The sequence below is a fragment of the Bos taurus genome, chromosome 19 (genome assembly GCF_002263795.3).
Source record: "Bos taurus isolate L1 Dominette 01449 registration number 42190680 breed Hereford chromosome 19, ARS-UCD2.0, whole genome shotgun sequence".
In the NCBI taxonomy this organism is placed as follows: Eukaryota; Metazoa; Chordata; class Mammalia; order Artiodactyla; family Bovidae; genus Bos; species Bos taurus.
Window position 1 is genome coordinate 17,326,211 of NC_037346.1, and position 12,418 is coordinate 17,338,628.

A 12,418-nucleotide genomic window follows, 5' to 3' on the forward strand; every position below is an offset into this window, starting at 1 on the left:
ATAAATGCTGCACAAAGAACAGATTTTAAAAGTTTTTAAAATTTATTTATGGCTGCCCTGGGTCTCTGTTGCTGAGCACAGGCTTTCTCTAGCTGTGAAGACGGGGGCTACTCTCTAGTTGCGGTGCACACTTCTGTTGTGGACCACGGGCTCCAGGGTGAGGGTTCAGTAATTGCAGCACTGGGCTTAAGCTGCTCCTCGGCATGTGGGATCTTAGTTCCCAGACCTGGGATCAAACCCGCATCTCCTGCATTGGCAGGCGGATTCTTAAGTCAGCAGACCACTAGGGAAGTCCTAAAGAACAGATTTTTAATGCAGAAAATCTACCAATGAAGGTGGATTTCCAACCTCACATAACCCACAGATTCAGACCATTCCCTGTCCACTCATCAAGTAATAGTCTATTAGAGTTTCACATGCTAAGCACGTGCTATTAGGGGTCAGAGCTACTTTCCAAAACAGGACAGGCACAGCTTCCAGCCCTCAAGGTCCGGACACTCCAGTAAGAGATATGGACAATACTAGGTTCATTCGGGTGCATTCGGCCTGTAATGAGGGTAATGCTTCCAGGGTGCTGGGGGGTCACAGAGGAGGGATAACCGACCTGACTTAGAAGATCATGGAAGCCTTGCTGGAGGAAGTGATGTTACAGCTTACAGTGGAGGAATGAAGAGAAGTTAGCTGTTAAGAATTAGCAGTAAAAAAAAAATCTGCCTGCAATCCAGGAGATGCAGGTTTGATCCCTGGGTTGGGAAGATCCCCTGGAGGAGGAAATGACAACCCACTCAACTGTTCTTGCCTGGAAAATTCTGTGAACAGAGGAGCCTGGTGGGCTACAGTCTATGGGGTCAAAAAGAGCTGAACGTGACTAAACAATTGGCAGTGTTAACTTTTATTTTGTTTTTTTTTTTAGTACATTTTAAGCTGTAATACAAACCTATACATCCAAATGTTTATATCCAAATTTTTAATCACAAAGGAGATTAATAATGAGCGAATTTATTAGCTCTACAGTACCTTATATGAGTGCAGACCGCAGTGTTCAGTTTCTCCTGCCATTTCTAAGTATAATGGAACTTCTTATAAATGTGTCACTAATAAATGAGATTGTAGGCATGCACTGCCCTTTTAAACAGATGGATGGTAAACTGTACCAGTAACAAATTACTGATTAGCCCTGTCAATTAGCATTTTCTTGGTTCTGTACAACTGAATGGCTTCCCTGGTGGTTCAAATGGTAAAAAAAATCTGCATGCAATGTGAAAGACCTGGGTTTGATTCTGGGTTGAGAAGGTCCCCGGGAGAAGGAAATGAGAACCTCCAGTATTCTTGCCTGGAGGATCCCATGGGCAGAAGAGTCTGGTGAGCTACAGTCCATGGGGTGGCAAAAGAGTCAGACACGACTGAGCGACTAACACACACGTACAACCAAAACATCCATACGAAAGTAAACTGAAATCCTGAGGCTGATTTAAGGTGACGGTGAGCCCCACTGGACAGATCTGTGTTCATCAGGAGAGCCTCACTGGTCTCAATGCCTGATTATATACTAATTTGGGGCTTGAAATTGATAAAATACCCTTTGCATATGTTGTGTGTATGTTTTATACATTCAGCTCCTGTATAAGACACGGATAGATACAGCAGTTCCTTGCCTTGGCCTTTTGAAAACCACAGCTATATCCTCCCATAGATCTAACCACTTTTGCTCTAACAATGCCAGGGTTCAGGGAAAACACAGCCATTCATTTTGCAGTGATCATTTCTAATGAGTCCCTGCTGCTGCTGCTGCTGCTGCTAAGTCGCTTCAGTCGTGTCCGACTCTATGCGACCCCATAGACGGCAGCCCACCAGGCTCCCCCGTCCCTGGGATTCTCCAGGCAAGAACACTGGAGTGGGTTGCCATTTCCTTCTCTGATGTGTGAAAGTGAAAAGTGAAAGTGAAGTCGCTCAGTCGTGTCTGACTCTAGCGACCCCATGGACTGAAGCCCACCAGGCTCCTCCGTCCATGGGATTTTCCAGGCAAGAGTTGCTCCCAATTGCACAGAATTTGGGATTTCTTCCTCTTTTTTTAAAAAAAATTCTATTTTATGTTAAAATGTACCAGTGAAAACATTTTAAGAATGTATCATACTTTCTGCAATCACCTGCTTAGCTACTAACTCACCCACAAAAATGACTCAAGCAAAGGCCAGTCCTACCTTGGAAAGTACCTAGCCCAGAGGTCCTACTCCATTAATGAGGACACTGAGATCCAGGGAGGTGCCTTCTGAAGATGGGGAGCTACTTATGGTACTCAGACTGCGACTAGGCTCTGTCTGTGACTGAGACTGGGGTGACTTTCTGATGGCAGATATGCTCCCTTGGGAGGTGATCAAGCTGTCCACTTCTGTCTCTTGGCCAGGGTGATTTCTTGGCAACTGAAGCAGACAGTGAGGCAGGGTCCTTAGGTCTGGTTTACTCATTTCACATTCAGCCATAGTGTTGGAGTCCAGCCAGGTCTTTGGAGGCTACTAGATTTGCTAGGCGGAGAAGGCAATGGCACCTCACTCCAGTACTCTTGCCTGGAAAATCCCATGGATGGAGCAGCCTGGTGGGCTGCAGTCCATGGGGTCGCTAAGAGTCGGACACGACTGAAGTGACTTAGCAGCAGCAGCAGCAGATTTGCTAGGAGGCTTTGAAATACAGTAAGTTCCCTACATACAAACATGTTCCATTCTGAGAGTGTGTTTGTAAGTCCAACTTGTAAGTTCAACCAAGTTAGCCTAGGGACCCAACTAACACAATTGGCTATATAGTACTGTAGTGTAATAGGTTTATAATACCTGTCACAAAAATAATACACAAAAAACAAAGACAAAAAATAAAACATTTTAAATCTTATAGTACAGTACCTTGAAAAGTACAGTAGTACATCAGAACAGTCAGCATACAGGGGCTGGCATTGAGTGAATGCACAAGAAGAGTTACTGACTGGAGGTGGGAGAAGAGGTGGGAGATGGTAGAGCTGAAGGATAGTCAGCAATAGGAGATGGAGGGCAAGCTGCAATTTCACTTATGCCTGACACTGATGGAACACACTTGGAGATCTATGAAAGTTCACAACTTGAAGGTTTGAATGTAGGGGACTTACTGTAGATGGTCCTAACAGAAACACAGGACCGAAGCAGTGCAGCTGCCTTAGAAACCATTTATGATAGATTTTCACTGAGAAAATGCAGTCTGGGTTCCAAAAGAATTTTCCAGGATCAATGCACCTATAAATTGGAGACCACTTAAAACACATTCTATCCCACTGGATCACTGTGCATTTCATAAGTATGTGTGCAAGGCAGTACAACAGCTCCTTGGTGGGTGCCAAGGGGGAGATGGAAAAATTTAAGACACCATCCCATGCTCAAGAAGCCTACAACAATCTCAGGGAGAAGATACATAGATAGATGAAAAACAACAATATAAGGTAATACTTGATGACAAGCTTAGTTGTCATTGTTTTGTTTAGTTGCTAGTCATGTCTGACTCTTTGCAACCCCATGGACTATAGCCTGCCAGGCTCCTCTGTCCATGGGATTTTCCAGGCAAGAATACTGGAGTGGGTTGCCATTGCCTTCTGCAGGGGATCTTCCCGACCCTGGGATCAAACCCAGATCTCCTGCATTGGCAGGTGGAGACTGAGCCACGCTACCGCTCAGGCTAGCACTTTACCGCTGAGTCAAGTGGAAAGCCATTCTTAGGTAGGTGGAAGAGAAAAATGGATCAGGGAACACCGAGAAGGAAATGGAGAAGGAAAGCAATCTGCCAGGTGGCTAAACGCTGGGGCTCATAAGTCAAATGACCTGGATGAAATTGCAGCTTCCCCACTACTTAAGCAGCCTGTGGCAAGTTACTAACTTCTCTAAGTCCCTCAGAAAAACTCTGAGCACTTTTGATCCCCTCAACAAGCTAATTACTATTACTATTTCAGTCTGAGCGTGAACCATCATTTGAAGGATGGAGAGGATGTGAGCAGATCAGGAGAGAACGTCGCAGCCGAGTGTCAGAATCATCATGAATCATCCTCGTGAGAAGCTCCACGAGCTACTTTTGTTAACTTTGTTGGCATCTACCAAGCCCCTGGGAAAGATTGAAGGCGGGAGGAGAAGGGGACGACAGAGGATGAGATGGATGGAGGGCATCGCCGACTCAATGGACGTGAGTTTGCGTAAACTCCGGGAGTTGGTGATGGGCAGGGAAGCCTGGCTTGCTGCAGTCCTTTGGGTCGCAGAGAGTCGGACCCGACTGAGTGACTGAACTGAATCAAGCCCCGGGCGGGAGGCAGCAATCCTGGAAACTTGATTCCACCCACCTCCTACGTCCGCACTCCTCAGCACCGCCCCGCTGAGTGCCCAGCGACCGTCCCCAGAGGGCGCTGCCGCCCAGCCGCCGGGGCCCGGGCCCGGGGCGCGCCCCCGCCGGCTGCCCCGCGCGTGCGCGCCGCCCAGGTGAGGAGGCGGCGGCCTGCGCCCCGGCAGGGGCGGCTCCTCGGCTGGCGGGGCGGGGAGGCGGGGAGGCCGGGAGGCGGGGACAGGACGGGGCGGAGCGGGGCGGGCCGGTCGCGGGGCGGGGGCCAGACCAAGGCCAGAGGCGGGACCAGCCGCCGCCGTCTCCGTCTCGTTGTCCCGTCCCCCCACAGCGCCGGGCCGCCGCCGCGGGAGAAGCGGAAACTGCCGGGTGTGCCGCGCCGGCCCAGAGCGCGCCGAGGAGCCGCGGGGCGGCCTCCGTCCGGTCCAGATCCCTCCGAGTGGCCACGGAGCCCCCTTCCCCGCGCCCCGCCCCGGCCCCGCCCGAGCTCGCCGCACGCCCCGGGGACCGGCCCCCCGCGCCGTCCGAGCGCGCCCACCTGAGTCCGTCCGCGCCCACCTGAGCCCGTGCGCCGGCACCATGGCGGAGCAGGAGAGCCTGGAGTTCGGGAAGGCGGACTTCGTGCTGATGGACACCGTCTCCATGCCCGAGTTCATGGCCAACCTCCGGCTCAGGTGAGGGCGGCAGAGCGGCCGTGCGCAGTGCCGCGAGCCTGCGCCTAGAGGGGGCGCCCTTGACGTGTGGCCGGATTCGGGGTGCAGCGGGGGGTGTCCGGGGTCCGCTAAGCTCGCTGGTTGCATACCGGGGTGCGGTCGCATCCGAGTGGAAGGGGCGTGCCGAGCTCCGGGGCTGCGCGTTCCAGAGTAAGGGGTGTCCTTGGGTGCCGTCCGGACGGAAGAGTGGGTATCGGGGGTGTGCCGAGCTGGAGGTTGCGCTTGGGGCCGGGCAGGCTGGTGCACAGCCCCCAGGTGAATGCTGTGGGCGGGCCGGGTGACCTAATGGAAACAAAAGTAAAGGGAAATAAAAACTTTCGGGAGAGTCCTGGCGGCCTCAAGCCCCTGGGAAGACTGGAGGGTTGTTTTGCAGAGAGACTGGGGGTCTCATCGTGGTTTCACACTTGGTTCTTTTTCGCTTTCGTCTTCTCCTTTATTTATTTATCTTTTCCTGGCGTGGTTCCATCACGTCATTCAGGATGCTATGGAGTGATCCCTGAGCCGTCTGTTCCGGGACGCTGGCTATTTTTTAGTTACTCTCTAAAAACGTAATTAGACACGTTTCCAGACATCGAAGAGACTGCTCTGCTTGCCAGTGCCAAGATAAACTGTCTGAATTTGACAAGGCATTCATGGTTTCAGTTTTTTTTTTTTTTTTCCTCAAGGAGTTGTGGATGGAGCCCTTGTGTTACTAACATCCTTGAGAATGTAGTCACAACTCAACGCCCTGGAATGGGCTTCCAGGGCGAATTTGTTTTAGAAAGGCTTTTACGTGTGATTATTACACTCCTGAGAGAGTAATATATGTAAGCAGAGCTTTAAAGTAGTTTGACTTAAAAAAAAATTACAGTAAATGGAGTTTCAAAACTGAGTTTTTAGGGGAGAGAGTGTGTGTATGTGTTTGTGTTTCCTGAAAGTCCTGATACCATTTCTTGTACGATTTGAATATCACTCCATGCTGTGCTGTGCTAAGTTTGTGAAAACCTTAATCTAGGTTAGGATGCTCAACTAATCCCACTTCTCAATATAAATTCCGGTGTTAACTTGAAGAATTTTTAAAACTTTTTTAATCTTCAAAATTGCAGTCCCCATAGTCATCATCTGCTCTTAGCCAGGCTTCATTATGTGCCATAGTAAGGAGCAGGGACCCAAACCGGTGTTCACCCACCACTGCAAAGGACTTTGAGCCAGTCTGCATGTCTGAGTTTCCTAATTTGTGAAGTAATGATCTCCAAGATTCTTCTGAATTAACTTTTTTTTTTTTTTTTTGCTTTCACATATCGTTGGTTGCAAAGCCTTGTTAGACTTGACTGTTAAGAAAGATTGTTAACGTGAGCATAACTTAGCTCAGAAGAGAACTTAGAACTTTGCAATCTAATTCTGTATTATGCAGGATACTCTAGGACAGAGGTCCCCAAACTCTGGGATGTAATGCCTGATGATCTGACACCATGATAATAAAAGTAAAGTGCACAATAAATGTAATGCATTTAAATCATCCTGAAACTACCATCCCTACCACCAACACCGCCCACCCTCCCCCCCCACCCCCGCCCCGCCCACCCCCGCCCTTCCCCGGCCCAAGGGAAAATTGTCTCCCACAAAACCCATTCCTGGTGCCAAGAAGATTGAGGAACACTGCTCCAGGAGGTAAGATGGGAGGGTCCAAAGAATTACCACGTGTGTCCTTACCTTTCAACAATGTGATGTATTAATAAAGATAGGGAGCAAAGTGAAAATTTCTATTCATTTAAATAATAGGTCAAGAAAACAACAGATGAGTTAAAGCTTTGTAGAGTGGAGATAGTTCTTTGCCAAGTAATTGGACAACCTAATTGTTCTGGGAGTTCAGCAGAGGGAGAGATGCCTTAGGCTGGCTCAGAAACACCTTCCAGAGGAGGAGAGGAGGGGTTGAGAGGAGTTGCAGAGGATGCATCAGATTGGTGTAGGTGGAGAACATTCCAGATGGATAAAGTGGCCAGCAGAGGAGTGAGGTTTAAAAGCTGATTTTGTTTGGGTGATGGGGCCTCCCTTGTGGCTCAGCAGTAAAGAATCTGCCTGTCAATGCAGGAGATGTGGGTTCGATTCCTGAATCAGGAAGATCCCCTGCAGAAGGAAATGGCAACGTACTCCAGTATTCTTGCCTGGAGAATTCCATGGACAGAGGAGCCTGGCGGGCTACAGTCCATGGGGTCGCAAAGAGTTGGACATGAATGAGCGACTGAGCATGCCCACGCTTGATCTTTGGATGATAGTGAATTGAGCTGTCTGGAGCAAAGGAGTAGGTGTTGGGGAGTTGTGGGTGGAATCAGCTCTGATTAGCATGACCTTGGCTAATGCCTAGGTTTCTAGGTCTACCTTATTCCCAGTCACTGGGTCAGTCAACATGCAGGTGTTATATGTTTCTCACTTGTGTGTGTACTCGACCACTCTGAGGATTGGCTGCAATTTCTCAGCGCACAGGTTCAGTGATTGTTGATGATTTACTTACAAGTTGGGAGGACTGGTTCCCAGGAGTCCTTAAAGGGTAGTCAAACCCTCGCCTCCTCCCCAGCTGTAAATCCTGATTATCCAGGTGGAAAGCAGGCCTCCTTCTGATTGGATTTCCTACCACCCTGATGTCCCTCCAGGCTATTCCAGTGTTTAGCTGTGTGGACTCCTGGGCTTATGCTCTGTTTCCCTCTGAAGAATGTGACCGGAAATGCACTGTACAGCCAGGTGCTAATATGCCATGTAATGTTTTCATCTCCCAAAATACAGGCGGTTGGTTCCTTGTTTAGTTGCTAGTCATGCCTGACTCTTCTGCAACCCCGTGGACTGTAGCCCTCCAGGCTCCTCTGTCCATGGGATTCTCCAGGCAAGAATACTGGAGTGGGTTGCCATTTCCTTCTCCAGGGGATCTTGCCAACCCAGGGATCGAAGCCGAGTCTCCTGCATTGCAGATGGGGTCTTTGCCATTGGGCCACCAGGGACGCCTAGTTGGTCCGTCCTAAGTGTATATTTATGGCTGTAGAGAGGTGAAATTTGAGTGTATTTCATCTCTCAGTGGATATGTGTGCACACACTCCATCATTCCTGCCTTGCCCAGGCTGCAGCTTTTCCTCTTCTGTTTGGAATGTCCTGTCCTTTGCTGTCTGTCTGGCTTTTTTCAAGGCCCTTTTGCTTCATTTATGGCCTGTGATGTGCATTTACATACTTACAGCTACAGTTGTATCAGGGGTCTGTGTCATCCAAACCGAATTTTAATTTTTCTGACAGTAGCACCCATTGTGACAACATTTTTTTTTTGAAGCTTTTGTGACATTGTCCATTTAGAATGATCTTATTTTGATACTAGTCCAGCTTTCTTTTTCTTCTTGGGTAAATGCTCTATTTTAGACATCTATACAATTGATGTCACTTTCCCCTGACTATTATCATTTAAAAAAATCAATGTAGGCATGTGTCTGTGCATGTGGGTCTGGAGGAGGCAAGACTCAAATGGTGATATGGATTAGCAACTGAACTGAACTGAATGTATCTGAGAAGGGGTTTCAGTTTGTGTTTTTTTACCCTTATACCCAAAACTATTATCTTGAGGGTTGTCTTCTCTCCCTCCTACAAGTCTCTTGCTAGGGGAGATTTGTTCTACTTATTTGCTTTTCCTTTTTTAATTTATTTTTGCCTTGCTGGGTCTTTGTTGCTGCACGTGAGCTTTTCTCTAGTTGTGGCAAGTGGGGGCTACTCTTGAGTTGCAGTGCTCGGGCTTCTCATGGCGGTGGCTTCTCTCATTTTGGAACACAGGCTCTAGGGTGTGCAGGTTTCAGCAGTTGCAGAACCAGGGCTCAGTACTTGTGGCTTGTGGGCTCTAGAGCGCAGACTCAGCAGTTGCGGCGCACAGGCTCAGTTGCTCCACGGCACGTGGGATCTTCCTGGACCAGGGATCAAACCGGTGTCCCCCTGCACTGCAAGGTGGATTCTTAACCACTGGACCACCAGGGAAGCCCTGCTTTTCCTTTGAGTGGAGGCAGAGGTGTCGGCGGCTTTGGTGGTGGTGGTAGCCTCTTCACTGCACTTCCAGGGTCCTGTCAAGGAGTAAGATGCCTGCACAAGCGCGTCCTGCCTTCATGGGCAGGCCTGGTTCCCACCAACCCACCACATGGCCACTTGAAGTTTCATCCACGGCATCCCCACCATGTTCTTTCTGCTTTCTTCATAGCTGCTTCCTCTCTGGAGCCTTTAGTTCCTTTTTGTCCAAGCCATGTAGAGCATCGGGGCCTCACCATGCTCTCATTCACCCCTTAGCCATCCTCGAGCAAGGAGGAATGTGGATGGCTGTTCCTGGGGACTTTTGAGACGTCCTTTTCATATCGCAGGAAACCCTCCTTAGGCTTCCAGCGTCTAACTTTGTGGTGATTCCTGTTTTGAGAATAAGGCATCTGCCCAGCCTGATGTCTTGGCTCTTTAGAAATTTAACATGTCCTCTCTTCTTACTGGTTTTTCTCTTCCATGAAAGAAGTGATTTGAAGCACTGTGTTTACCAAAGCTGCAGGCAACTTCTCACCTTTAGTATAACACAGGGTCTTTCATATCTTTACTCAGACCAGACTTTCTGCCTGCTTTGTGCTGTTGACAATGCAGCAGGGTCAGGCTTTGTTGTTGGGGCGGGGTGGGGGGGGGTGGGGTAGGCTGTCCAGTGTGTTGTTACTTGTTAGCAGCATCTCTGACCTCTACCTGGGCTTCCTAGGTGGTGCAGTGGTAAAGAATCTGCCTGCCGGTGCAGGAGCTGCAGAAGACACAGGTTCGATCCCTGGGTTGGGAAGATCCCCTGGAGTAGGAAACAGTAGCCAACTCCAGTATTCTTACCTGGAAAATTCCATGGTAGGAGGAGCCTGGTGGGTGAGAGTCCGTGGGGTCGCCCCCGGGCCTCCCCCCGACCCCCGTGACAGGAGCTCCGTTCCCTTCCCAGATGACAACCAAACATGTTTCCAGATGTTACCAAGTATCCCCTGGGGGAGGGGGCAAAATTGGCCCCAGTTGAGAACCCCTGACCTGGGCTGTTCTCAGTCCCTGGAGTGTCCTCCCCCTACTCCCTGCCCTCATTCCCAGCCTGTCACACTCTTAGTGGTTCTGCAAGACCAGTTCTGAGAAGTCTTTCCCAGTCCTCCGAGGCACAGGTTAACCGCGCCCTCACCTGTGCACCCAGGGTACGTGGGCGCTTGACGGTAGCTGTTAGGATTTATCATGTTCTGTTGTTCTCTGCATGCCTTCATTCCCACCAAATTGTGAGATTCCCCAAAGCCCCAGGGCCTGTCCAGAGGTGGATCCAGGTTGTGTGGTCTTTTGAAATTCAGCTGGGCAGGGGGGACCACCTCTAAGGAAAAAAGTATACATTATGAATGTCACATTAGATACAGGGCTTTGGAAGGGGCAAGCACAGGTGAGTGGCTGTGAAACAAACCCACCTCTAGTCCTTCTGCATTTTCTGTCATGCTCTAGGACTGAGCATCTATGCCTTCAATACATTTTAAAATGAGTGAACTGGGAATTCCCTGGTTAGAGTTAGGACTGCACGCTTTCACTGATGAGAGATCCTGGGTTTAATCTCTGGTCCGGGAACTAAGATTCCACAAGCCATGCGGCGCGGCCATAAAATAAAAAAGAAAAGAAAAAAAATGAGTGAATTAAGCCATCAAATGTTGGCTGAAGCCCGTGGAATTCTTAACTAAAAAAAAAAAAGCATACAATAATCTCAAAATATTGTACTAATTTTAAGACAACCTTAGTGTGTGGGAGAGGAGCTGGAGCAGTGAGTTTTAGAATTAGTAGAAAGGCAATGAAGAGGTGATCGCTATTTCTCTCTCTCTCACTTGCCACACAGCCTCTGTGCCCTTTCTGCGGCTGTTTGACCACACAGAAAATTAGATAAGACAGACGGCCCCTCTTGTTTACTGGGGCAAAACCTCAGGAACCCTGGTGGTCCCCAAGCATGGGTCAACCTGTGATTGGTTCAGAGCTCTCTTGCAAAGTAGCTGTAGTTAGAGTCACAGGAGAGGTGAATGGCACACTAAATCTTTTTGGCTTGCATGTGAAATTCTTTGGCAGCCACTTTTAGAGGCCTTCGGAAAAGGACAGTTTGCTCCGGGCCTGTTTTGCACATTGGCTTCATATTGGGACAAAAAAATGAGAATTTGGGTTTCGGAGCTGCCATTTGGAGTGAATCACCCTGCCGTCTTGTTTCCTTTCCTGCTCCTGACAGATTTCCAAGACTATTTTTATTCGGGGTCATTGGTTGACCCTGGAGACTTCTGCTGAATTTAGCTCCCAAACAGAGCCAGATGTGGGTGGGATCGAGACCTCAGAAGCTGCTACTGGTGCGTTTCATCGCAGGTCCCGAGGATTTAACATCTTTTTTAAAGAGATTGGCTCTTTGCTTAACTTGGAGACGAAAATGGGGAAGCTGGTGGAGATAGAAGTGTGTTTGCTTAGTGACTCATGGGTAAGTTGTCAGCGCTGTGAGTTATCCTGATGTGGAGAGCTGTTTGCTGACATGTTCACCTGAGTCTGAGCCAGCTCAGCAAAAAGGACCGGATCTCATGGACCGACCTCATCTTATGATAACTCTCTGGCCTCCATCACTGTGTTGCTGCTGGAACTGGATTGGGTTATGTGTCATTGCCCAGCCATGGTCAAGCCTATCTAGTGGGATCTGCTGTCCACAGTGGCTCCATCCCCACTGGGGATGTAACTTGGTGATGAGCCTCACTGACGTGGTAACAAACATGTTACCTCACTAACAAAAAGTCCATTAGATTCACACAGGGGTTCAGAGGGTAGCAGCAGTTTTAAATACACATTGCAAATCTCTCTCTCTCTGCCTACTCAGTTCCTTGGTTGAGATGATAGTTTTACTTCCTGTGGGATGCAGGCTCCCTTTGGTTCAACTGCTATGTAATTACTGGGCAGATCTCTTAATAGGTGGTATTTCCCAAACTTTAGTTTTGGGCATTTATGGGAAGAAGAAATGGGAGTGCATGCTGGAGGGCAGTGGAAAGAGGCTTTGAGACCTGATGGACCCTGTTCAAATCCCCTCTTCACTTTCCCTCTTTTTAGCATCATGCCTTAGGGTAAGTTAACTTCCCTCAATTAACTCGTATATGTTAACCTCAAGTTCCCTTTCTTAGGGTTATTGGGGTGAAATCACGTGATGTGTAAAAGGTGCCTATATGGTTCTTGGTTCATAATTCCCTCTCAACTAACATTAACTCCATTTTCGGAATCCTGCCCTGACTCCGTAACTGTAGAAGAGCTAGCTGTTCTTACCTTCTTTCCTCACAAAGACAAAACCATTTGGCTTTATTTGGGGGGCAAGAATGAAAGGTGTT

General features: G+C 48.8%; 1 protein-coding gene across 1 annotated transcript in view; it reads left to right on the forward strand.

Moving 5' to 3' along the window:
- The first annotated feature begins 4,613 nt into the window (after positions 1 to 4,613).
- Positions 4,614 to 12,418, forward strand: part of MYO1D (myosin ID) — a 360,182-nt gene continuing 352,377 nt past the window's right edge. Inside the window, 1 exon segment of the mRNA NM_001075838.2 lies at positions 4,614 to 5,015. Coding sequence (NP_001069306.1) covers positions 4,921 to 5,015 — 95 coding nt within the window. The 5' untranslated portion in view covers positions 4,614 to 4,920.